We start from the raw sequence: 25,976 nt of genomic DNA on the forward strand, positions 1-25,976 counted from the left end.
CGGGGCGCCGCTCCGCGTCTGCCTCCCCGCGGGGCCTCCGACCCGCCCCGGGGCCCGAGCGCGCGGCCCTCCTCCCGGCGGCGCTCGCTGCGCGACCTTGGGCGGGCGCTCCGCCGCTCCGGGCCTCCGTGTCCGGGTCTCGGCGCCCGGGCCGTGGCGGGGTGGGGGTGGGGGTGAGGGTCCCCGCGCGCGCGCGCGCGCGCCCCCCGGGCCGTGGGCGAGAGCCGGACAGGCGGGCGTGCGGGCGGGCGGCGCCGGGCCGGGAGCGCCCCCACTAGGCGGCGCGCCGCCGCGGGCGGAGGGCGCGGGGCGCAGCGCGCAGGCGCGGCGGGCGGGGCGGGGCCGGGCGCTCGGCGAGGCGGCTCCGAGGGCGCGGGGCGGCGCGCGGCGTGCTGGTCCAGGCTGAGCGCGGCGCCGGCGCCGGCTGGCGGGGCTCGCCCGGGACGGCCTCAGGCTCACGGAGCGCGCCGCCGGCCCGGCCGGAGGGCCCGCCTAACCTAGCCGGCCCGTGGCGGGAACGCGGGGGCCGCGTCCGGGAGGCGGCGGCCGCCCCCTGGGGACCGGGGCCGCACGGCCGGTTCCCGCCCCGCGCCGCCGCCGCCGCCGCCGCCACCGCCGCCGGGCCGACCGCCCGGCTTGGCTTCGCGGCGCCCCGGCCGCGGCGTCCGGCCCGGGTCCCGCGCCGCTGGGGCGCGGGCGGGGTCGGGGGTTGCGGGGCCGCCGCGGCGGCCCGCCCGCCTCGCGCGCGCGCCCCGGGCCCGGGCGGCCGGCGAGCATGGAGGAGAAGTACCTGCCGGAGCTGATGGCGGAGAAGGACTCCCTGGACCCCTCCTTCACGCACGCCCTGCGGCTTGTGAACCGCGGTGAGGGCGCGCGCCGGCCGCCCGGCCGGCCGTTACCTGGCGGCCGTTGGGGACCCGGAAGCGGCGGGCCGGGGAGAAGGGCGGGGGCGGCCGGCCTCGACCGCGGGGCGGCGGGCGGGCACCCAGCGCGCCGTCTGGGGGCGCCCGGGGCCGGGGGGGAACCCGAGATAACACGGGACGCCTGGGGAGAGCCGAGGTGCGTGTGCGCCCTGGGGAGACTCGGGAAGGCAGGAGGCTGGGGCGTTCGGATGGGACTTTGGGGACTCGAGGGCACCCGAGGGAAACTCCTGGGTGGGGGACGGCGAACGTCTGGGGGCCTCGTCGGGGCGGGGGGTGGAAGGATCTCGGTGGAGGCGAGCGTGGGGCGGGGGCGCTCGGGGAACTGGCGCGTTTGGTGTGTCTGAGGAACTGGAGAAAGAGCCGGAGGAAAATGGAAGGATCTGAGGGGATAGGATGCAGAAAAGGTGAAGGGAGCAGGTGCCTGGGTTGTTGGTGAAGTTTGAGGACCTTCGGAGGAGGTTTGGGGTCAGACCCCCAAGCACTTTGGAGGAGCAGGGCCAGCAGTCCCGGTGGCAGAGCCCGGTTTCCGCTCCCATCCGTCTTTCTCCCCCGTCCAGGCTCTAGCCGCCCTCCCTTGGGGCGGGCCGCTCATGCCAAGCCTTGCAGGCTGGCCCTGGAGGGTCATCAGGGGAGAAGAGGCCCACGCAGGAGCCGCTTTCTCGGCTTGCCTGTCCTCTCTTCGGGAGGCTCTGGGTGGGTCATCCTCACTGGGGCTGGCTCGGGGTTCAGAACCCCGGCTGCGGACTCTCTGCTGCCTGTGCCATTGTAGCAAGACTCTGGCCGGCTCAGGGTGTGAGCAGCCCTGGGAAGTACAGGACAGGGGGTGCAGGGGCGTGTGGAGGCGTGCCGGCCCAGGACAGGGTTCCCTGGCTTGTTCCTCCTCCGGCTTCCTGAGTAATCTTCTGGGATGGACGGTAATTTAAGCCTGCCTTCCCCGGGAGCAGTCCTTTATCCCTCCTGGATCTGGAATACGTGTTTCAGATACAGCTGGGTCTGGGAGCCAGTGGTCTGCTTTTTCTCTGGCTGATGGCAGAAACATTATCTGGTCAGATCTGTTACCTTTTGCATGGATCACTGTGCCTTGACAGTCTTGTGGTTCCCGACTCAGGCGGGTCTGCTGTTCTTCATGCTGGCCCCGGCTCTTTTATTGTTGGGAGTGAAAGATGAGGCAGACATATTCTACTTGTATATAGATGTCTATATCTTGAAACAGCGACCTCCGGTATTTGCCTATTGCAACCAGTTCTTCCGAGTAGGGTGTGTGTGTTGTCGACTGAGGGTGGTGGTGGAGACACTCACTGTCTCCAAGAATTTAAGCTTGATATTTGATTTGTTGAACAGAGATTGGTTCACAGAGCTTTCCCATTTCAATTGTAGGCTTATTTTTATTTCTTTAATAAAATGGGCTTGTGAAAAAGTAATGAGCGTGCATTAAAGAAAGAGAATTTTAAGTTTTATTGCCATGCTCTTTTGAACAGTTCTACAGTTAGGTTTGTACTCCTTGCTCTTTGTGATTTACATATATCTTTTGTTGCCTGCTGGGCTGTCATCTCTGTGAAAGAAATTTCTTTGTACATTATGTGAGATCACTGGCCTTAGAAATATTCTAGGTTGTAGAGTGAGTGCATTTTTCTTAATAAAGAAGCTGAATCAAAGTTAGGTTGTATTCAATTAAGGGAACAGTTAAACAAAAGTACAATAAGTTATTTCATTTTAAAAGTCAGAATTATTTTTTCTATGCCAGGTTGCTGTAGTACATTCATTCTGCTAATACATTCAAAATTCTTTCGGTTTCTGTGCTTTTACCTGTGGTAATTGCCTCCAGGTATTTGAAACAGTTCTTGGACAAGGTTGCCATTTAGTGTTTTTTTTTTTTTTTTAAGACATTAAACCTGATTACCTTACTTTTCCATCAAAAATGTAATTCTTGTAAGAAGTACATTTCTCATATTGAACAGTTATGTGAAGGAAGAGCGGCTGCTCAGGTGCTCCTGTTACTGTTAATTTAGATGACTTCAGACCAAAATGTTTTCCCCTTAAATCATAGGCTGGTATCTGGAATGCACAGCCCTATCATTTAAAATATTAATTATGCTCTGTTATGTAACTCCAAAATTACAAGTGCATTTCTAAAACATAGTGTCTTAAATCTGAGTTGGTTGTTAGGAAGCTTTGATTTTAAATCTGATAATCATCTTGTGATTGGCTGTCGAGAACATTTTTATTCTTTTTAGCTGTATTTTTGACTATTTGCCTCTAAAGAGGGCATCTGTTTTTTTGAGATGTTATTCTGAATCTCTGTACTGGAACAGGAATTCGGGCACTAACTTGTACATTGCTGTTGGGTCAGCAGTGCATGCCTCTCTTTGCTTATGGAGTGGCGTGTAATAGACGGATTTGATGGTGAACATCTCCAGATGCTAACAGTACCTTTATTTGCATCGTGTTCTGAAGTTTCCAAGGCTCTTTCAGACACATGCTCTTTACTTGTGTTCTCACACGCACTAGTGAGGTGGACTTTGATGTCTCCATTTTTCAGGGGAGGGAGCTCGTAGGTAACTGAGATAGGTTAATCTGAACTCAGGTGTTCGGTCTCATAAGGCCATGGTTCCCCAGACTGATGCCTCCCCAAAGAGCCACGGAGATACTTCACACATGCTAGTTTCCCTGCAGAAATCCATGTAACTAATATGCTTGTTTCCTGTCGACTTCCTGTTGATTTCCTAAAAAAGTTTGTTTCTGTACTTGTCTAGTGGTCTTTGAAGAAACAAACATTCATCTTAGATTTATCCTATAGGATTTTAGTGCTCAGGTCAAGAGGCATTTTTGAATTAAAGTCCTCTTGGGACCAACATGTGACTGTAGTAATCAACACACTATGATAATGAAACAGCTGGTAAGTGAGGTGTGGTCTATTTTTAAAAATTCAGCATTTGTAAACATTGATCAACTTCCTAGCTGAGTTACTTTTTTCCCTAATAATCCTTAAGTAAGAACTTGAGCTGGGATCACATCAAGATGTATGCTTCCATGCTAACACAGGTCAGCTTTTATGCTTTTTTTGGGGTTGTGTTTCGTAGTGGACATTAGTTCCTGACTTTTATTTCTGTTTTCTCAGGATAACTGATTTTCCTTCCCGCCACCCCTCAAATATTGAATGCTTTGGCTTCTCTGCCAATAGTAATGGGTAATGTTTATTTGATGTTAAAACCTAATCAAATAAAATAGACTTTTTTTGATCCATCCCTCCCCGCCATTGCCTATAGAGTGAGTTGACATTGCGGTTTCTTGCCAAGGAGGTTAATTGGAGATGAAAGTAGCATTCCATGTTTTATATTATATTTGCTAGTAGGCGATGTGCTGACTCTTACTAAAAAACATCTTCAGAAGTGTCTTACGCATTATAATTTAATCCAGTTCTCTCGTATTGCTTTGGATGTTTTTCAGTCCAAGCCAAGTAACCATTAAATAAGATTACATAACCCTGTATTTTTAATTATCTGATATAATATATGGATTGGTGGCTGGTTCACTGCCAAGTTATATTTAGTAGTTGGTTATAAGAGGAAGTGGAGCAAAGGATTCCAGATTATGGGGGTCCATTCGTGTCCAGATAAATTTCTTTTTTGGTATTTCAAAATAAGTGTTTTTCATATTACATAAATTTCTCTAATGATAGGATTCTTAGCATTACTCAGGATATGTGTGAGGGGTAAACATGTATTAATGAAGGATCATTGTTTTCCTTACGTGCTTCTCTTTGTTCAACAAAACACGATGACCTAAGAGTTTCATTTTGGGGGATCCTTTTTGGAAATTCTTTTGATTGCTTATGTGTTGTCAGGCGTGTAAAGTAAGAGAGAAGAATGAGAATGAAAATTGCAGAGTTATATTTAGCTGTGGTGCCTTCATGCCATAGTGTGTGATTCTCTGCTTCATCCAGAGAAAGATGTGGTTATTTAGTTTTTAATAGTTTTTCTCAGGGTTATCAGGTTTCGTTTTTTGTAAGAAAATGGATGCGGTGACTCACATTTTTAGATAAGCCATTTCTGAATTTTTTATAGTGTGTTTTGATTCAAAGGGATCCAGTGATTGTCAGTTACAGTGTTTTGGTATCTGGACCTTAGCAGGTTTATTGAGAACCCACCACGCAGGGCATTTGTGCTGGTCCTGGAAGTAGAGAGGGAAAAACAGTCTCTGCTCTTGAGGAACGTCTGTTCTTTCTGTGTTAGACTGAGAGTGAGCTTTAAGTTTATAGATGCCCTCTGCTTTCCTAAGGAATGTCTTATTAGCCTTTAGCTATGCTTTTGAAATACTTAGTGATGAGATGGTTTAGATTTAACTCTTGGTCTAGGAACATTTTTGAAGTATTTCTCTGTGCCTGATCATGTCTGTAATTTCAATACTGGGAACAGCCTAGAAATGTAGAGGCTATTAGCCTAATATTTCACTTGTAGAAACCGAGACTCCAACAGCAAAGTGACTAACCCAGAGTGACATACTTATAAAATGTCCGAGTGGAGGTTCAAGCTTTGTTCTCCAAGCCCATTGTTCTTTACTATATCATGCTGACCCTTGGACGTATAAAGGGTCAAACTGTGATGGTGTGGTTAATGACAGAAGGGGATTCAGACTCTCGCCTCTTCTGTGCAGTTTGTTCTTTTCTCTCTAGCCTGTGCTGGAATTGAAAGATGGGTTATATAGTATCCGTTGTTATTCTTTAGCCTTCAAATTTCTGCTGTAGGTATCTCCTCTGACCACTTCCCTTCCCCCAAGAGGGTTAGAGTGCTGTTTTCTGATCCCAAAGAAGCTGGTGCCTACATCTCTGAAGGGATGATAGTCATCACACTGTTGTTTGGATCTCTTTGTCTTCCCTGGGAGAGTGGGGGCTGCCTGGGAGGCAAGGTTTGGTCTTAACATGTCTTTGTGTCTTTAGCCCCTCGTTGTAATTCTTGGTACATATCCTTCGCAAGCTCCAATCTTCGTTTCAGTGTTGTGTCTTAATTCTCATAAAGGTAGAAGAGTTAGAAAGTATATTTGGAGTTTGGCAGTCATTAAGGGCTTTGCTCTCTACCACTTTAGAGCCCCTGAGTGGGGATAGGAGAAAGTCACCAACAGCTGTGCGGACAGAAGTGAAAGGAGGTTCTAAGTGAAATGCAGTGTTAAACAAGCAGAAGAACATCCCAGGGCTCTCTACACGTGGTGGAACAGTAGGGGTCCTTCTCAGGAGGTAATGAGAAGGTGTTATCAGATCTGCTTTGAATCAGATGCTTATTTACTTTTATTCTTTCTTGAGGAATTATTAGCCAGTGCACTCTAATACAATTAGCTCTCCTTCCCTAAACTCCTAATGAGATTTCTTATGACGAGATTAAACCAGAAATTTGGAGGCCCTGTCACTTGCCGAATAAGCCTTTTTACCTGAAGGAGTTAATCTTCAATCTCAAATGCCAGACAGACACCCCGAGCTGGAGGAGCAGTTGGGGTCACAGATGGAATGCCAAGCAGCACCTTGGATGTCACAGGACCCTTTTCTTGTTGTCATCATTCCCCCTGAGTGGAGATAGAATGGTTTTTATGTTTTATCAAAAACTAGAAGTGGAGTGTTCCTCAGCATTGGCATAATGATTATAATAAAAGCTGCCAAAGTGAGGGCCTCTGCGCCACGTGCTTCCTAGGCATTAGCTCTCATCCCCACGGGGCCTTGCAAGTTAGGTGGTTTTATCCCCTGCCTGCCTTCTTTGTTTTTTCAAATGAGGCATCCGAGGCTCAAAAGTGTAAAGTAACTTGTCCAGGCTAGGTGCACAGCTGTAAGTAGTCAGGCTGAACTTTTAAATCAAGTCTGCAGTGTTTTGATAGGATACTTTAAGAAAAGAGACAAAAGGACAGAACCCAACATTGTTGTTTGTTGTAAGATAAGAGTTTCATTATAGTAGAAGCCAGCTAGGAATTTCCATTTGTGGTGATGAATTTTTAAAAGAGGTTCCTGTGTTTTACCAAAAAGGCAAGCTCCCTTTTTTCCTGTGTTCTCAGCAGTACTTTTCAGCCTCCAGTGAGCATTCAAGGTAAAGATTTTTAATTATGTATGTTTCAGTAGTCAAGGAGAAAATAGGAAAACTTTCTGTATTGAAAATTAGTAAGTCAATTCTTGATAAAGCTCTGTCTCTCTTGAAGGAATGTCTTAGAGTCACAGAGCTCTCTGTATTTTAATACTCTGTCACAGACAGTTGGTATGATATCAGAGATTTATAGTCAGTTTATGGTATGTTTAAAAATTCTCCATCTTCTAAAAATAGGCTCATAAAAGGAAAAAAAAAGTGCCAAGAACATATTCCCACAGATAATGGTTTTGGCCCTCTGAAGGGGGGGGTATGTTTGAATATACTTGATTGCAGTTGTTTATTAAGAACCTTTTCTGGGTTAGATGCTTTATGTACATTATTTCATTTAATTCTTCTAACAGTCTTAAAAGAGTAAATCATTTTAATTTATTTTGTAGGTGAGAAAACTGAGGACAGGAAGGTTGAATAATTTGCCTGAGGTCAGACAGCTGGCAAGTGGTCAGCCAGGATTCAGAGCTTTATCTGCCCACCTCCAGGGCACCGTACCCCACAGCTTACCTGTGAGCTCGGGGCAGAGGCAGAAGCTTTGGTTGTGGCTGGGTTTTCATGTTGATTTCCCTGGGAAGATCTCTGTCATGTAGCTCTTAAAATGAACTGCCTGGCATTGGACTGGTGATCTGTGAGCAGGGCCACTATACAGAGGGGCAGATAGTGGGGCGACCACGTGGTAGTGGAGATGTGTGACCTCGGGCAGCATAGAAAGTCTGGCGGATGTATTTCCATGGGAAACGGCGATACTTCACAAGGGAAGAGCTGCTAAAAGAGCCACGTGATTATGGGAGGCAATGACTTTCTAGTCTGTAGCCCTGTACCAGTTACTTAACTTCTCGGAGCCTTAGTTTCTCATTCGTAAAGTTGGAGACCTTATACCTGCTTTGTGGGGTGGTGGTTTTAGACGTGAGGTAAGTACAGTGTCGGACACATAATAGGTGCTAAACAAACATCACCTGCTTGTTTCACAGAATTGCCTGAGAAAGGTGTGTGCGTATTGGCAACACTTTCCAGACATAAAGTATATGATAATAACTTAATACATAAATCATGCAGTTTCATTCCTCAGGGTAATTTTATGTTATTAGAATGATTTTAGTTTTCCAGTCCTGGAAATACTGAAGGGGAAACTCATTCTTTAGGAAGCCTCTTGCATTAATATCATGTACAAAATTAGCAGCAGCTCTGACTGATTTTTATTATGCTATTCAAGATGCAGCACCTGAAGCTTCCATTAACAAATGAGGCTTCCGTAAACAGAGTTATGACTGCACATCTTAAAACATGTCTGGACACTCAGCAGCAGCCTCTCTCCACAAGTGCAAGGTATCCTACTCCCAATTGGTAAGCTGTAAATTTCCATAATTTTTTACATTTCCATAATTTTTCACCAATCAGCCCCTGCTACTATTTTAAGGACTTTAAAAGGTGTTCCTGGCATATTATCGATGTTCTTCCTTGGTATGATAAAGCGTGTGAGTGTGTGAGAGCACCCTTTTTGATGTGACTCTTACACGTGGGGTCACTGTTGGTTCAGGCTCCCATGGGGAAATTGTAACGGAGAGGAGAAGGGACAGTTCTCACCCTCCTTATTTTTCCTTGCTCTCGATCTACTGCAGTTACTTACGCCACATGTGCTCTGCTCTTCTTCCACTAGATGGCGGTCCACGTAGCCAGGTCACCTTCTTCATCCACACAGGGAGCTTCTCCTGAACCAGGGTTAGCCTTGATCCGTCAACAAGCTTGCATTGCTTTTGATATTCACGCACTGATATTAATCTTTCATATTTCTGATATTGTAAGAGGCATGCTCTGTAGCCAGCATTTGCAAAAAATCATGACCTGTTTTTGTTTTCTGCCTAAGGTGTGCCTGGCACTGCTGCAAGGTTCTTTGTCACATGTTACCTTCTGTAATCTGGTGAGCGCCTTGGGAAGTTTTGTTGCTCTCATTCTACAGACAAAGAATTGGAGGTTAGGGGGAGATATAACTTGTTCAAGGTCATGCAGATGACTTACAGTGTAGGGTTTACTGTGCCCTAAAGAAAAAATATTTCAGAAGCGTTGACTTGAAAGTTTTTAAGGAGAGGGTTAGGATAGTCTGACTTATGGCTACTGGCCACCGTAATCTGTTTATTTTGTTGAGGAGAATTATAGTCCTGACAGTTATTTGCATTGGAGTAGGTAAGTCAAATTCTTTGATTTGTGTAAGGAAGTGAGCTGTTGTAACCAGAGCTTTTGTCAGCTGGTGTGGAAATTGCTGCTTCCTCTTGCCTTCCCTTGTCTGCTGACTTGAGCGGGCCAGGCGGCTTGATCAGTACCAGGTACAAAACCATGTGGGACTTCGGACAGAGCTTTTGATTCTGCTTTTAGTAATTTTAGCAGAGCTGAGTACTAGATCGAGTCCATAGGAATTCAGAAATGTATATGGAGGTTTCTTTCACTCCTTTCTTTTACTTAATATTTGTTGAGTATCTGCAGTGCTAAATTGAACTGTTTGTTATGGGCCAGTTACTTCTCTGAGCCTGTGTTCATTTATCTGCCCATGTCACTAGGGTGATTTTGTGTTTGTTTAATTTTACTAAAATTTTTAACATATAGAATGTATTGTTATGTCCAGTGTGAGGTAATTATGCATTTATGTTTCTGTTCCTTTTATGTTGTTTTTTTCTATCTGGCTTTCTCCTGCCATCATGTGCCACCCTTGTCCCTTGCTCTCTGGTTGGGTGTGCTCAGCAAACACAAACGGAAGTGAAATGCTCAGAAAAATCCCTCTCACCTTTTGTTTGCTTCATACGTGCAAGCCACAGCTAACTATAGATTCAGGCGAGTGGTTAAGGACACAATTTAAAATCAGATAGACCCGAGTTCACGTCTCAGCTCTGCCACTTCTCTGTGTTGTAACTTTGGATACATGAACCCCTCTCAGCCTCAGTTTCTGTGATGGAGAAATGGGGATAAAAAAATGAATAAATCCTCTGGAGTTTTTGTGACTTTTAAATGAGATATGTGTGAAGAGCTGTTTAGAGTCATGCCTGACGTGTCATGGGTGCAGCGTAGTTGCTGCTGCAGCCATCCTCCTCCCCCTCCTCCTTCTCCTCCCCCTCCTCCTCTTGTCATCATCACCATCATTTTTTTTATCAAGGAATTTGTAATCCAGTGGGGGAGATAAACATATGTAGGGGGAACAATTTTAAGAGTGTGTTAAGCACTGTGGTAGAAGAAGGCATAGAGGTTTTAGGGGCTCGGAGAACGACCTGTCTCATCCCAGGACCAAGACAGGCTTTCTGGAGGGGGCTTTTTCAGCGAGGATTAGCTGGATGCAGACATCATTGCAGGTGGGGGCAGGGGTGGGGTGGGGAGGACTTGGGCAGGGACAGATAACTTTTCTGACTCCTCCAGGTTATTAATTTCCGTCTCCCATGTTTCCATAACATCTTCACATTCCTGCTTGTCATAGTGTGTTGTAGTTTTTTATCTGTCTTCTCCTTTTTCTCCCCCTCCCATTTTTTCCCTGGCATTAAAATTTTTATTTGGAATCGACTTTAAACTTATAGCAGGGTTAAAAGAATAGTGCTAAGAACCCCCTGTATACCCACTTGTCTGGATTCACTGATTATTTACATTTTCCTCCTCCCAGTACAGCCCGTCCTCTTTTCAGCCATGCTTGCTTTGATCACACTCTAGATTACAGTGATTTGTTGGGAGTTATTTCTCCCACAAGAATCCCAGTTCCTCACAGACAGGAAATCTGCCTGCTTAGCTTCGATTCCTTCTGTAGTGCTGAGCACAGTGCCTGGGGGATGGTCGGTGCTCTGGAAATGTCTGTAGAATGAATGGTCTGCTGGTCTCAGTCTCTCCTGCGCATTAGGGCAGTGGATTCATTATCTCAGGACACTTTGGTGAGGGAAAACTGAAAAAGGGTGTTCTGCTTTTCTTGAGTTTCTGACTCCTGATTTTGAGGGGAGACCCTCCATTCCTCAGGCAGGTGGGGCAGGCGTGTGCTCCCTGGCAGTGTGGGACTCAGTCAGGCCTGTGGGGAGTCTCCCCGGGCTGCTGAAGAGTTTCTGGATCTGGGCACATACCTTCACCTCTCTAAACCCCACTGCTTTAGTTTGTTGAAACAAGGCATGAGACTACCTACGACCCAGACTTGCTGTGCGGTTTCAGTGACAAACCCCGAGACTGTGTGTAACCAGACTTGAGGCTTCTGAGGCCTCTCTTCCCTGCTGGATCTCCAGTGCCCAGAACCGTGCCTGATGCATGGTAGGCACGCAGTGTTTGCTGAGTGACTGACATATGTGAAAACACTTTCTACCGGTCTGTCTGGAGTATAAGGTAAAAGCAGGGCTGTATTAAGAAACGGAGCCACGGAGGGGCGGGCCAGGACTAGAGCGTGCGGGGCCTCCGCAGGGCTGAGGTGAAGGGGTGCATTTTAAGGCTCTGGAGCACAGCTGAAGGATGCGGTACAGGAGAATGTCACGGTCAGCCGTGCATTTTAGAAAGGTCATGTGGAATGCTGAACAGTGCAGGTTGAGAAGTGTTTGAACTGTGTGAGTGCAGAGTTACGTGTGGTATCTCTAGACGTCCGCTTTCACTGAAAACGCATCGCCTCAGATTTGAAGCCACAGCTGAAGATGAGAGCCCCCAGGAAGAGGGCGGGTGCACAGAACCAGCGGAGGAAAGGGTGGAGGAAGGAATCCTTATGGCCACGTCAGCCTAGAAGGCTTGGGCAAAGAAGAAGACACCTCCAGTGTTTCCTTCTTTTACCTTTTTAAAAAAGTAATTGCTTTGGCCGTGCTGTGTGGCATGTGGGATCTTAGCTCCTCGACTGGGGATTGAAGCCTGGCCCCCTACATTGGGAGCGCGAGTCTTCACACTGGACTGCCAGGGAAGTCCCGTTTTCTTACTTAAGGTGACAAACTTCATAAAGGGCATGTGATTCCATCAGTGTAAATTACACTTAAAAATGTTTATTTTAAAAGCTTTTTTTGTGTGCATGATCTATTTCTTTTCAAGTGGAAATCTTAAAATTTATCACTATCAGAGTTACCTAAGCCAAGCAGGGTCTCTGTAGGCTTCTTGAATCCTGAGTCATAGGAATTTGGAGGAGTCTCAGGAAATGTGGGGGAGTCGGTGTGTCAGAGGCTTGTTTGTCTGCAGAGCTGAATGGCTCTTGACCACATGTCTCCCTGATTGACTTTGAGCTGGTTTACACTTACCCAGTAGACTTGAAATTTAAAGGATGTGCTTTGCGGCTTCCAATTCTCACCAGCAAATACAAGTTGAAATTGCTGCTCTCTTTGTGATTATTTTTGGTTAGTGTTGCTGCAGGAGCAGGTGGTGGTGGGTCCAGATTCCCTGCTGAGTGTGAGTTCCAGCTGGCTGACAAGGGCCCACCCAGGCGTCGGGGTTCCCTGGGGGTTTAGGCAGGGTAACCAGACAGCCTCCCAGGCAGATGTGCACTTTATACATAATTAAAGAGCTTTGGCCACAGACCTTTGACGCATAAACTGCAGCAGATTGTTTCATCCCCTGTACCTTTCACTTAGGGCTCAGGGTAGGAGCAGATGAGGTTGTCTGCTTTGTGCCGCCTCCCTCTTTGGCTCACCTTGTTCTCGTCTGGGCTCCTCCGTGGGCGGCAGAAGCCTCAGCCAAGATAGGTAGAACTGTAGGGTTTTCTTACTACAGTAGCTATGTGGTTAAGTGTGCCAAAAAAGGGGAGTTCCAGGAGAAAAGCCCAGAAAAGGCCCCCTTTACAGAGGATAGCTTTTTAGCTTTGTCCTACACCCTGGAGGCTCCGTCTTTCAGTGCTTTCTCCCAGGTGGGTGTTTGGGAACATCCACTAGAGCCTCAGTTCTTTCCCACTGGTGATGCTGTTATAGGCTTTGGAGGGGACAGCACAGATCCTTAGTATCTTCAAGAGATTTGGGTGTGTCAATGACGTTTTGTTTTTCAGTTCCTTTGCCTTCAGACCTTAAGTAGGAATTAGTGAAGGGTTGGTTCATATTTCAAGTTTCCTTTTAAAGTTGTCAGTTCCTACTCAACCTTTTGAAAAAACCCTTTTCCAGTATAATTTTGCCTTCTGTTTGAGCATATCAATAATAAGCTTTTCTAAGCACCTTGAGTTGGGTTCCTTATTTGGAGAGAAAATATTGGCCACTACCGTTAGTTACCACATATTCATAAAGACAACAGTATTTCTTCTAGTTAAACAAAATTGCAATATTTAGTATAGGTTTTAAACCATAAATTTTGCCTTGAAACTTGACATACCGTGTGCTTGAAGCTAGCAGACTCCCAAGGGAAATACGCACTGTCTTGCTTAGTTTTTAATAATAAAGACTCCACTTGATACGGCTGCTCTTTTGAACCTTAGGTCCTTCTGTGCTGTGTGTTGTATCTTAATTATTATTTTATATTGTTGACCCAAAATGTTAATAAGTCAGTTTATATTTTTATATCTTCTGAGTTCTTTGTGGCAGGAACCAGGAATCAAGCACTAAGTTCAGTCATTCAGTGTAATTTAGTATGAAGTAATTTTCTTAAGAGACATCATTTTAAGATGAGGTGCATCTATCTGTACAGAGAAAATGAAAATACTCTGCTCTTTCCTTTTTTTCAGTTTTCTGATTCAGATGTGCTTTGAGACCTACTTACGTTAAAACTAAAAAACTGGACAAGAGAAGCGCGTTAGTTTTGTATGTCTGCTGGGACACATGGCCACACATTTGGTGGCTTCATTATCTTACAGTTCTGGAGGTCACACATTTGAAATGGGTCTCACTGGGCTACAGTCAGGGTATCAACACTGTTGTGTTCCTTTCTGGAGACTCGGGGGAGAATCACGTTCCTTAACTTTTCCATCTTCTAGAGGCTGCCCATATTCTCCGGCTTCTGGCCCTTTCCTCCATCTTCAAGGCCAGCAACACCAGGCTAAATCTGTTCACACTGCCTTCTCTGTGGTTCTCTTTCTCCTGCTTTTCTCATGCATCTGTAGGTCCTTTGTGATTATATTGGGCTCGCCTGGATAATCCAGGATAATCTCCCCATTTTAAGGTCAGCTGATCAGGAAACTTAGTTTTCTCTGCAACCACTCATTCTCCATTGCCTACAACTTAACATTCTCTGGTTCTGGAAATCAGGGTGTGGGTATCTTTGGGGAGTCAGTATTCTATCAACCACAGAGGAATTGAGAAGGCATCAGATGTTTATCAAGTACCGAGTATATCTTCAGCCTGGTTTTAGGGATTTTCATGTATTAGGACATTATCTCAAATTATACATCAGGGGTTTTAGAGATGTTAAAATAACTTGTTCATGTCATGTAATTATTAATAATAATGAGGTATTTTGTTGAGTTCTTGCTAAGTGTCATACACTGTGTCAGGAGATTCACAGAGCGTATTTTTCTCAATTCTCAGTACAGCCTTCTGAGATGAATGACATAAATTCCACTTTATAGGCGAGAAAACAGGCTTTCATGGAACTGTGATTGGCTCAGTGTCATATGGCAAGCTTGTAACTGAATGCTTTGGACTTTGCCAGTCTGATTCCCAAGTCCGTACTCTTCCTGTTAAGTTACCATGAGTTAAGATAAAAAGGGCTTCTGGAGCTGATTTCTCTTGCATCCCTTCGCATATGGAAGTCTTTGTCTGAGGTACTCTGAGGTCAGAGTACCTCTCAGGGTATTTGTCAACGATTATTTGGTGTCACATAGCAAAATGACCAGTTAATTGACTGACTTGACAGCTTATCTTTCCTTTCCTCTACCCTCCAACTTTTTATGTCTTTCTAGACCATAATAGCTGTAGTAAGTATTTATTGAGCTCCTCCTCAGCTGCTATTCCTCCCATCTATTTTCCATATAGTTTCATTATTTTATTTAATCTTTGCAGCAGTCTTCTACAGATAAATATTAATACTCCTATTTTTATAGATAATGAAACTGAGCCTGAGAAAGATTGAAGCCAACCTCTGTTTTGACTCAAAACCTATGCTTTTTTTTGATGCTATAAAAGATGTATCTTATTTACAGGTTTTTGCTTCAGTCCTACATGTTCAACATGATCTCTTGATGTAATTCCATAAAATATGAGGAAAATAGAGATAGAAAAAACTAAAAATGCCTGATGTAGTAGTAATTAAGTAGCTAAAGAATGCCCCCAAAGCACAAGTTTATATATCAAAAGTAGGGCTAAAAAGTGCTTGGTTTATATTGACCCCGACGAGCTCAGTGACATGGAATAAACCAGGACTTGATTCAGCAATTTGTTTCGATTTATGTTTGTGGTAGGCTGAACAATGGCCCCCAAATATGTCTGTATCCTAATCTTCAGAAATTGTGAATGCTACCTTATATGGCAAAAGAGACTTCATAGATATGATTAAGTTAAAGATCCTGAGATGGAGAAAGTATTCCTGTGGGCCCAGTATAATCACACTGGTCCTGATAAGAGGAATGTGGGGAAGAGTCAGAGTCAGAGTCAGACAGAAGACAGTGTGACAGGGGAAACAGAGATTGGAGTGATGCGGCCACAAGCCAGGGAATGCTTAGCAGCCTCTAAAAGATGGGAGGGACAAGGAAAAGGATTCTCCCTTGGAGTCTCTAGAAGAAATGCTGCTTTTATGTGCCCATTTTAGATTTCTGACTTTCAGTACTATAAAGTAATACATTTTTGTTGTTGTTATAAGCCACTAAGCTTGTAGAAATTTGTTACAGTGGCAATAGGTAACTAATACAATGTCCTTAAATAATTATGAACTGCTTAAAAAGTAATAATTGGGGACTTCAATACCCTTTTTTAAATAATGGAAGCAACAACTAGGTAGAAAATTGGTAAGGAAATAGAAGATGTGAACAGCAGTATAAGCAGACTAGACTTAGGGAACATTTATAGAACATGCAGAAACTACATTTTTCTCAAGTGCACGTGGAACATTCTCTGGGACAGACCATATGCTACTCCATAAAACAAACCTCAATGCATTTTAAAGGATTAATATCATGTAAAGGATGTTCTCTGACCACAGTGAAATGAGATTGGAAATCAGTAATAGAGAGAAATGTGGGGAATTCACAAATATGTGGAAATTAACAGACTCCTGAGTAACCAGTGAGCCAAACACAAAATCACAAGGGAAATTAGAAAATATTTTGAGATGAAGGAAAATGAAGACACGACATTTTAAAACTTTTGGAATGCAGCTAAAGCAGTACTTAGAGGCAAACATATAGCTGTAAATGCTTAATGTTAAAACCTAACCTATCTTAAGACACTGGGAAAAGAAGAGCAAATTAAATCTAAAAGAGGCAAAATGAAGGAAGTAATACAGATTAGAATGGAAAGTAGTGAAAAAGAGAATAGAAAAACTAGAGAAAATCAACAAACCAAAAATTGATTCTTTGAAATGATCAACAAAATTGACAGAACGTTAGCTACATTGACTAAAAGGAGACTCATGACAAAAGTCAGGAATGACAAAGATTCATAACTACTGACTTTACAGAAATGAAAATGATTATAAGGGAATACTGTGAACAATTGTATGCTCATAAATTAAATGACTTAGATGAAATGGACAGATTCCTAGAGAGACACAAACTACTGAAACTCACTCAAGAGATAGAAAATCTGAATAGAATGATAAAGAGATTGAATTGGAAATGAATGAATGAACAAATGAATGAATGAATAACCAGACTGCTCAGGAAGAACAGCTCAGGTCCAGATGGCTTCACTTGTGAATCCTGTACTTAGTTGGTTCCTCACTAATGAGCACTTCCAACTCTTTGAATTATTGTTAATTCTGTTTTGTCTGTTTTGTGTCCTTACATTTTGTACATTTTTGCCCTTACCTAGATTATTGCAAGAGCCTGAGTTTGTTTCCTTATTACTAGTATTCTCCTCTCTTTCAAGATTTGCATTTTAAAAAGAAGCAGTGCAAAATGCAGATCTTTTTAAACATGCACATCCAATCAAGTCATTTCTTTTTTAAAGTTTTGACTTGTATATCATATCCTCAAGGTAACTTGTGTCAAGACCTTTCTTCAGGATGGTATTCACTGCCCTACTTACCTATCCTGTCTCATATATGTCAGTCCCCTCATTGATTCTGAGGTTACAGTGGTGCTGGATTTCTTGTCTGATTCATGAAAGCCAGTTGTTCTTTTCTGTAAAGCCTTTTGTTTGCTCTTCTGTTCTGTTTTGTGTAACACAAATGCCCTTCTCCCCCTTATGTGCTTATTAATCCATTGTTCTTAGGGATTCAGCTCAGGTGTCACCACCCAGAAGAAACCAGTTGGCCACCCACTCTCAGTTTTAGTTGGGTACCCTCCTCTGGTGTTTCCTGATCTCTTAAGAGTGCTCTGCATCACTCTCTCGTAGCCCCGATCACCCTGGATTGTCAGCACCTCCTTACTTACATCTCCCTTTTACAAGGTAGCTCCTTGAGGCCAAGGCTGTATGCACTGTGCCTGGAACACAATAGGTACTCAGTGAGTGCTGCAGGGAGCCTCTTTGCACATCAGTCTGCACTGGCCATTCGGATAATTTCTTTAGGATAGTCCCCCAGAAGTTTAATAATTAGGTCAGAGTTCATCAGCATTGACAACCCTCATTGTCAAATTGATTCATAGATGAGATGTGCCAGTTAAACTTTCTGCCAGTAGTGTTTGTGAATCTGCTTAAGTGGGATCTTCTAAACCATATTTTGAGGTAAGATATGTTGGATAATTTGTGTTGTCTCTGCGTAGGCCATGATTATTTAGGGAGATACTAAGTAGAAAGCGTTATTTGGTGGGCTTTCAGCCTGTCACCTTTTATGAGTAATTGGTATTGGGAGCATAATGTACTAAACTAGAAAGCTGGGTATTTGGTTTTCCATTTGCCATTCTGCTGTGTGGTCGCCTTTCAGCTGTAATGTGTTGTTTCTTGATACTGTAGACGGCAGAGAGCTTTCTCTGACACTCAGCGTAATGATCAAAACAGTAATAGGCACACTGCCAGAATTAATGCTTTTTCAGAATTTGTAGAAACTCTTGGAGAAGCACTTTTGTCTGATCTCCTTATGGTTTTTCAAAGTTAAAAAAAAGGTGTTATAAAGTCATTGAGTATTGTTTTAATAGATAAGTTCAGAACTGCTGGTTGGGCTGCTGAACTTACGGTGACTAAAGTTGTCCGTAGGGCAGAGAGAAAAATAATTAGCGATGCTGTATAGTGTTTGGATTTGCATCTGATAAAAGTCCGCAGTAGAATTACAGCACATTTCACAGTGCTGCTTTGGGAAATAGGAAACAGTTAGGTTTATAAGGGTTAATACTAGAGAAAAGGGGTGGTGGAACTGAGCTCTTGGTTACCAGACCAGTTTGTGGAAGAATGTTCTCTGTCAGTTATATGCCCCTTGTCCTTATACCTCCACAGCCCCAAATGTACCTGGTGCCATCTTTTTTCTCCTTCAGTATTTCTTTCTCAAAGTTTTTAGTCGGGTGTTTGTGTGTTCAGATGGATGGGAAGTGGTTTTAGGGCCTGGGAAAGGCTTGTCATGTGAGATTCTGATTTCACTGTTTGAATAGGTAGTCTGACAGAGTAGACAGCAGATGGGCTGTGACCGCGAGGATGTGGGCAAGTATATTCCCTGCAGCACTTCCCACCTCTGTGAAAGGGGTAACACCACCCAGCCAGCCGAGCTGTCTGGAGGTGTGTGTGAAGGTCGGGGAGGTTAAAAGAACTATTTGCAAAGAGTCTAGCTAGTGCCTGACACATAGCAGGTGCTCAGCCAATGTTTGCTCCTTTCTTTCTCGTGAGGTTTTTCCCATCAGAACATCTAGAAAAGAACTCAGTACATTAAAAAATAGGCGTTGCTTTTTTACTGTTCTTGTGCTTATTCCTGGGAATAAGCATTTTTCCTTCTCCCGCAGCATTCCTAGATGTCGACTTTTTCCTCCCTTTCTTTCTCTGTCTCCCTCACTCTGTAAACCCGTCCATCAAAAAGAAAGGTGAAGACTTGGGTTTTCCGTATTGAAATGTTGTATTTACTAATTAGATCCTCTTTGCACCTGGCTCATGTTTGAAAGTTGTTGATTCTATTTTAGGGACTCTTTTTTTTTTTTTCCCCACGTTAAACATGCACAATGGTCAGAGCTGTCTGAAAATGTCTTCTCAAACCAATAATTATTATATTATGGTTGCATTGTTGCACAGCACCAAACCCAAAGAAGATGGATTGTGGCAGGGAAACATGTCCAGCTGCCATTAGCCGGCGTATTGTGGTCTGCAGCTGCCCACACTGGATCCTAAGTGCTGTCAGGTTGTGCTTAGTGCAGTGTTGTCATGGCAGTGGTGGGGCAAAGTGGGGGCCATTTTTTGTATTTGAGAATTTTTGAAGCTAAATAGTCTTTGAAACAAATTCATACTCTGAACTTACACGATTCTGTACCTCTCCATTATCAGGGCACCGTGCCACGAGGCCATCGTGTCCAGGTGTCTCTGGCTTTGCCTTGCCGAAACCCACTGCTCACCTGCTGTCTCCTGTGGGGCTGAGCTCACTCTTCCACATCCAGACCTTGGAGTGTTGGGTCCAGTCAGGACCTGCTCATTCTCGCTCCCTATCCAGGGCTGTGAGGACTCTGTTTCTGGGCCAGTACAGGACATTTTAGATATATTATAGAGCACAAATGTACAATTCCAGTTTGTTTGGGGATAAGATGACTTTGAATGCCCAGTATTTTGGAATAAGGACTTGGATAGTAAGAATGAGGCCTCCAGAATCAGATGGCTTAGGTTTAATCTGTCTTGTCACTCCTACTTGCTGGCTGTGTGCCGGGGCAAGTAATATAAACCTTCAGTGCCTGAATTTCCTCAGTGAGGTAAGATGTGGAACTGCAAAAATACTACCTCAAAGGACTACTATGAAAATAGGCTAGTAAATGTAAAACATTCATTCCATGGTAGGTGGTAACATTCAATTAACATCAGCTGTTATTATTTTTATTATTTTTATTTTTGCAAATTGTATTTGTCAAACGCTGTGCTAACTGCTGGGGATGTGACGATGTGTAAGAAAGAAGGAGCTGCAGGCTACTAGAATGTGCGCAGTGTGACAAAAGCTGTGCACAGAAATACCCTCTCCCCATCCCAGTTACTTCCTCACTCAGTTCACTTTTCTTCAGAGCACCCTTTACTGTCTGGCAACTGATGCATTTATCATCTGTCTCTCTCTCCTAGAGTGGAAACTCTATGTAAATAGCGTGTTTTCTACTTGCGGCTGTCTCTCCAGCACCTGTAATGGTGACTGGCATGTAGTAGGTATTCAGTAAAAGATATGGGATGAACGAATGTTGACAGTGCCCTGGGAGCACTGATGAGAAAGCAGTGCATTAGCCTGGGTGGGACGAGGAAAACTACAGAGACGATGCTGGGTGGCCAAAAGGTTCATTCGATTTGTTCCGTAAGATGGCTCTAATAGCACTTAATTGTCTTTAACTTCATTGAAAACAATTTTGTTAGGTTATATGTGACAGCTGTCGTATCAGCGTGCATTTAAAAAAAGACATCAAAATTGGTGAGTTTTTGTGTAGCCATTTTAATATGGCAAATGGAAGAAAAACAACATTTTCAGCATATTATGCTTTATTATTTCAAGAAAGGTAAAAATGCAACTGAAATGTGCAAAAAGATTTTTGCAGTATGTGGAGAAGGGTGCTGTGACTGATTGAACGTATCACAAGTGGTTTGCATAGTGTCGTGCTGGAGATTTCTCACTGGACGATGCTCCGTGGTTGGGCAGACCACTTGAAGTTGGCAGCGATCAAATCGAAACAATAGTTGAGAACAATCAATGTTATACCATGCGGAAGATAGCCTACGTACTCAGAATATCCACATCAAGAGCTGAAAATCATCTGCACTAGCTGGGTTATGTTCATCGCTTTGATGTTTGGCTTCCACATAAGTTAAATGAAAAAAACCTTCTTGACTGTATTTCCACATGTGATTCTCTACTGAAATGTAATGAAAATATTCTGTTTTTAAAACAAATCGTGACGGGCAATGAAAAGCGGATACTGTACAACGGTGTGGAATGGAAGAAATCATGGGGCAAGTGAAATGAACCACCACCAACCATGCCAAAGGCCGATCTTCATCCAAAGAAGGTGATGTTGTGTATGTGGTGGGTTTAGAAGGGAGTCCTCTATTATGAGCTCCTTCCAGAAAACCAAACAATTAATTCCAACAAGTACTGCTCCCAATTAAACCAACTGAAGGTGGCACTTGACAAAAGCATCCAGAATTAGTCAACAGAAAATGCATAATCTTCCATCAGGATAATGCAAGACTGCATGTTTCTTTGATGACCAGGCTGTTACATTTTGGCTGGGAAGTTCTGATTCATCTGCCATATTCACCTTCAGATTTCCATTCATTTCGATCTTTACAAATTTCTCTTAATGGAAAAAATTTCAATTCCCTGGAATACTGTAAAAGGCATCTGATCAATTCTTTGCTCAAAAACATAAAAAGTTTTGGAAAGGTGGAGTTATGAAGTTCCCTGAAAAATGGCAGAAGGTAATGGAGGAAAAGGGTGAATGTGTTGTTCAGTAAAGTTCTTGGTGAACATGAAAAATGTGTCTTTTATTTTTACTTAAAAAACCAAAGGCACTTTTTGACCCACCCAATACTTTTTATGTTGGTCCTTGAAGGGTGAGTGAGAGTTTCCCAGCTGAGTACTGGTAGAGAAAGGCATTGCAGCCAGAAGAGGAGGTTTAGAGATAGGAAAGTCTGAGGTGTTAATGAGAGGAATGACTCACGCCTGTTGTCACATCAGGTGCTCTGATGGCTTGTTTGCGTGGAGATTTTAGGAATTCATTTTCTGTTTGGTTACTTAGTTTTCCGTATCATGCTTTCATCTAAACTCTTGCTTTGCTGTTGTAGGAAATTTCTTGTTTTATGTAAGATTTCATATGGTAGTTTCATCTTTTGGGGTAAAGTTGGTTTCTAAAATATTGGCTATTCCTCAGTGATATAATGAAGCACAAATAGGACTGAGTAATGCTGGTAAAGGTAATGGTGATGATGGTGGTGATGATGGCATTTGCAGGTCACTTTACAGTGCGTTTACCGAAGATTTTCACATGTTACTTCACTAAGCCTCTTAATAGCATGATGAGGTATGCAAGATTGAGTAGCATCCTTGATCTGTATATTTTTTTCATTTGCCTAGGCCTTCAAAATGTATCCTCTTATTGTTGCCAAAGACCTTAGTTCCTGAGTGCTACGTGTTGTCTTTGCTTGACCTTTGCAGCCCTGGACCCCACCCCAGGAGTAAAGAGCAGCATGTTGGAGAAGCCCAGTCCACACGCTCACTCCATTTGGTGTCCCCTTAGCTTTCCAAGAGTGGGGAAGCTTACGACCCCAAGGCACTCCTGGGCTTATTGCCACGGGTGGGAGCCAAGCAAATGAAAAAGTCAGTGAGACTGTGGTTGATGAGCCCAAGTCCCTCTCCAGTACCATTTACAATGCTTTATTTTTCTTTCTGAAGGCATCATCCTTTCTACAGAATGTAAGCTTTATGAGGGCAGGGTCTTTGTTATTCACTCTGGATGCCAAGCAGTCAAAAGTGTACTCGGCACATAGAAAATGCTCAGTAAACATTTTGGATGGATGAATAGTTAATGGGTGCTGGCCTCATTTTGTGTACCAAAAGTCTGTTTTGTCTCTGGGCCTTATTTGAGCTCCTGTTTGTGGGTCAGAGGGAGATTGGGGAAGTCTGGACTCTCCCCAGAAATTAGAGGTTTGTTAGTAGTCAGGGCTGATGTTATATCCATTTTCTGAGTGACAAGACTGAGGCTCAGAGAGGTTAAGTAACTTGCCTTGGGTTATATGGTAGGCAAGGGGAGAAACTACTCAAATCCAGGTCCCTCCAAAGCAATTGAATGGCTTTCTCAACTCCATTAGAAAGGAGTAGTAATAGTTGTTTATATATAATCTGTGCGTGTTTAGATATTGTCTTGTGTTTTGTGTCCCAGATGTTCCCAGTATATGAGCACAGTTTGAATAGTAACAACGATATTTACCTGTGTAGCAAAACCCATTCTTGTATGGTATATAAGTTGGCATGCTTAATTGTGACAGAAATTGATTTGCAGAAATACTATTATCAGATCTGATTGGACATCAGTCATACTGCACAAAAATACTCATTTTCAAAAGCATCTCTGATGAAAGACAATAAATTTGATTCTTCTCTTATTTTCTCTTTTTTTCTAGAAGAGGGTATTTCGAGCTCACCTGTTGGGACAAAATGACTTTTCTCTTCTCTCTGGTATTTTGACTTTGAACCTTTAGACCTATGTAAAACAAATTTGCTTTCTATATTCTTTATGTTTCTTTTCAGTTTTCTCAACATTTCAAATTATTAAAATATTTTCATATAATGTCTGAGTATAGTTATCATTTGACATCATTTGTCAGCGGTGGTTAATATATTTCACATTAACAAGGCATGTGGTGTGTCTTTCTGTTCACTGTTGATTTCCTAGCACATTTGGGGCTTCAAATGTTTGTGGAATAAATGACATTTGTGTTATAGATACAGAAACACTTTAACATTTCCTAGTTACAGAGCACTTATCATAGTCCTAATCCCTCCAAATGCATCAGACAGGCCCCTTGTGTCTGGGAAAGACTGTTCTTACTTGAGAAAGAGAAGCCACGGATCTCTGTCTGTATATGGAGAGAAGGTGGCCTATAATCCAAGGCCAACGACTTTTGATGACCCCCTGCCGCTCTGAAAAAGGATGTATCTACCCAGTGTCACTTACTTCTAACATATGTTGTCTACAATTTGGGTTTGTGGCTTTTTCCCATAGGAAGTTGACTACTCTTTGTTAAGTGCATTGTTCTAGTTCAGGAAATATTACCTGGAGAAAAAGGCCTGTGCTTCCTCCCTCTGCACCTACATGGATGTCTGATGGTATAGAGCCCATCTTTGAACCCTGTGGCCTCAGACAGATTACTTCCCTGCTCTGCTCTGCTCCCTCATCTTTAAAATGGAGATAATGGTGTCTAGCTTGCTCACCCCATAGAGCCATAGAGTAAGATAAACTGGAAAAATAGGAAAAGACTTTTTAGTTTGTCAGGTACCACACAAAGCCAAGTATTATCGTTATTGCCACCATGGTTATTATTAGAGTTATTGAAACACAGGTGTGAGATTCAATGTTTTATTTAATTAGGTTTGAAAAGATTAATAATATGAGAGTGAGTGACTAATACAAGGCATTGTGTAGTCAGGTGTTAAGATGAAAGCCAAGGAGCGGACTGAGGGTGCGTTGTTTAGAAAAAGTGTCACCAGAGGTCGAAATTCTGGACTTCACTGTCTGCCAGTGTTAGTACTAGTGAATGATGGAGAATTGTTCTTTATTTTTTTTTTAATGGATTTTTAAAAAACTACTTCTTTGCTTAACACCTTTAGGCTTAAATACAGATCATTAAAATAGCCAATGACAATAATAGCATTGAAAACAAATGGCGATTAGCATTTGACTGTATGTATCTAATATTTATTTACTATATGTTATATGCCACTTGGTACACCTACTTATTTTGAATGACATTTTAGAACTAAATAATTATTTTTAAATTAATGTTTTAAAATTTCTCAGTTTTAATTTCGAATATGGTAAATATTGATGGATTATAGCATGTAAACAAAAAGCTCTCTGGGGTTCTTAAAAATTTGAATCTAAGTCAGAAGGATCCTAAGACTGAAAAGATGGAAAACTCCATGGTTCACATCTACAATAATGCTTTGTGCATTTGCAGGGAAATGTAGAAAACTTGTTGGATGAATAAATTGTTTCTTGACCAATAGTTATTAACACGTTGTTTGATGTTGTTCTGGTTGTCTGTTTAGTAACTGCTTATTTTATAAAGTGTATCTAATAAAGTAGGCTGTTTTTAAAATTCTTTTGCACGTTTGAGAATTTTCATGACAGGAAAAATCACTAATTTTTTAAGGATATGTTTTAACATCTATTGTATACTTTCCCCACCCAAAATCACCAATTTATGATTATTTGACAACCATACAGATTGGTAACCAGATAAATAAGCCTCAAGACTGTAGGTAGTAAATGAAATACTGATAATCATTTGCCAAAAGTCAGGGATTTCTATGATGCAGTCATATGATATAATGGTTACGGGAGCACTTTGAGTAGTAGATTAGGCTGAACAAATATATGGGATTATTAGCTCTAGACTTGTGGGTTGTAGTACTTTGCCCCATTTTATATTTTTTCTGCTGAACTTTGTGTATCTTAAAGCAAAATGCATTTTTCATTTACTTTCTGACAGTAATTAAAATACTTGCATATCTGTTAACTAGTTAGAGAAGGCTGTATGTATGGAGAAAGAGTTAAGCATCAAAGAAAACAGGAAGCAGAAAGGGAATGTTCAGGTCTGTATTCCATTTCAAATTATTTGTATATGGTAAAGCTTGAGATTAATTTGCATATGTATGTCTATTGTAATTGTTCTAGTACAGCTTATTGAAATGACTATCCTTTCTCTACTGAATGGCCTTTGAATTTTTGTCAAAAATCAGCTAACCATATGTGTGACTTACCTAGTGTATATAGGACGCTCTTGTGTTCTGTGTGTCTTTCCTTGAGCCAACACCAAACTGTATAATTACTGGAGCTTTATACTAATTTGCTGAAATCAAAATGAGTCCTTCACCTTGTTCTTCAGAATTTTCTTCCCTGTACTTAAAAGGACCTTACATGCAAGATCCTTTGACATACATCTACATTTTAAAATCAGCTTTTATCAATTTCTACAAGAAAGATTACTGGGCTTTTGACAGAGAATTATATTAAATTTATAAAGCAATATTGGGAGAATTGATGTCAACAATATTGAGTCTTCTGATCCATGGA

The 25,976-nt window shown here is 42.9% G+C and overlaps 1 protein-coding gene across 4 annotated transcripts in view; it reads left to right on the forward strand.

Annotated features, from left to right (window-relative positions):
• Positions 1-686: 686 nt before the first annotated feature.
• KHDRBS3 (KH RNA binding domain containing, signal transduction associated 3) overlaps positions 687-25,976 on the forward strand; it is a 154,608-nt gene continuing 129,318 nt past the window's right edge. For 2 of the 4 annotated variants that reach the window (XR_009053816.1, XM_057735717.1), the window contains exon 1: positions 693-863. Coding sequence is in view for 2 of the 4 variants with exons in the window: in XM_057735717.1 (XP_057591700.1) it covers positions 776-863 (88 nt within the window). In the remaining 2 variants the exon portion in view is untranslated. Of the gene's footprint in view, positions 864-25,976 lie in introns of all 4 variants that reach the window. The other 2 variants (XR_009053817.1, XM_057735718.1) reach the window with 2 other exon arrangements.

Source organism: Hippopotamus amphibius, chromosome 5, assembly GCF_030028045.1.
Source record: "Hippopotamus amphibius kiboko isolate mHipAmp2 chromosome 5, mHipAmp2.hap2, whole genome shotgun sequence".
Taxonomy (NCBI): domain Eukaryota; kingdom Metazoa; phylum Chordata; class Mammalia; order Artiodactyla; family Hippopotamidae; genus Hippopotamus; species Hippopotamus amphibius.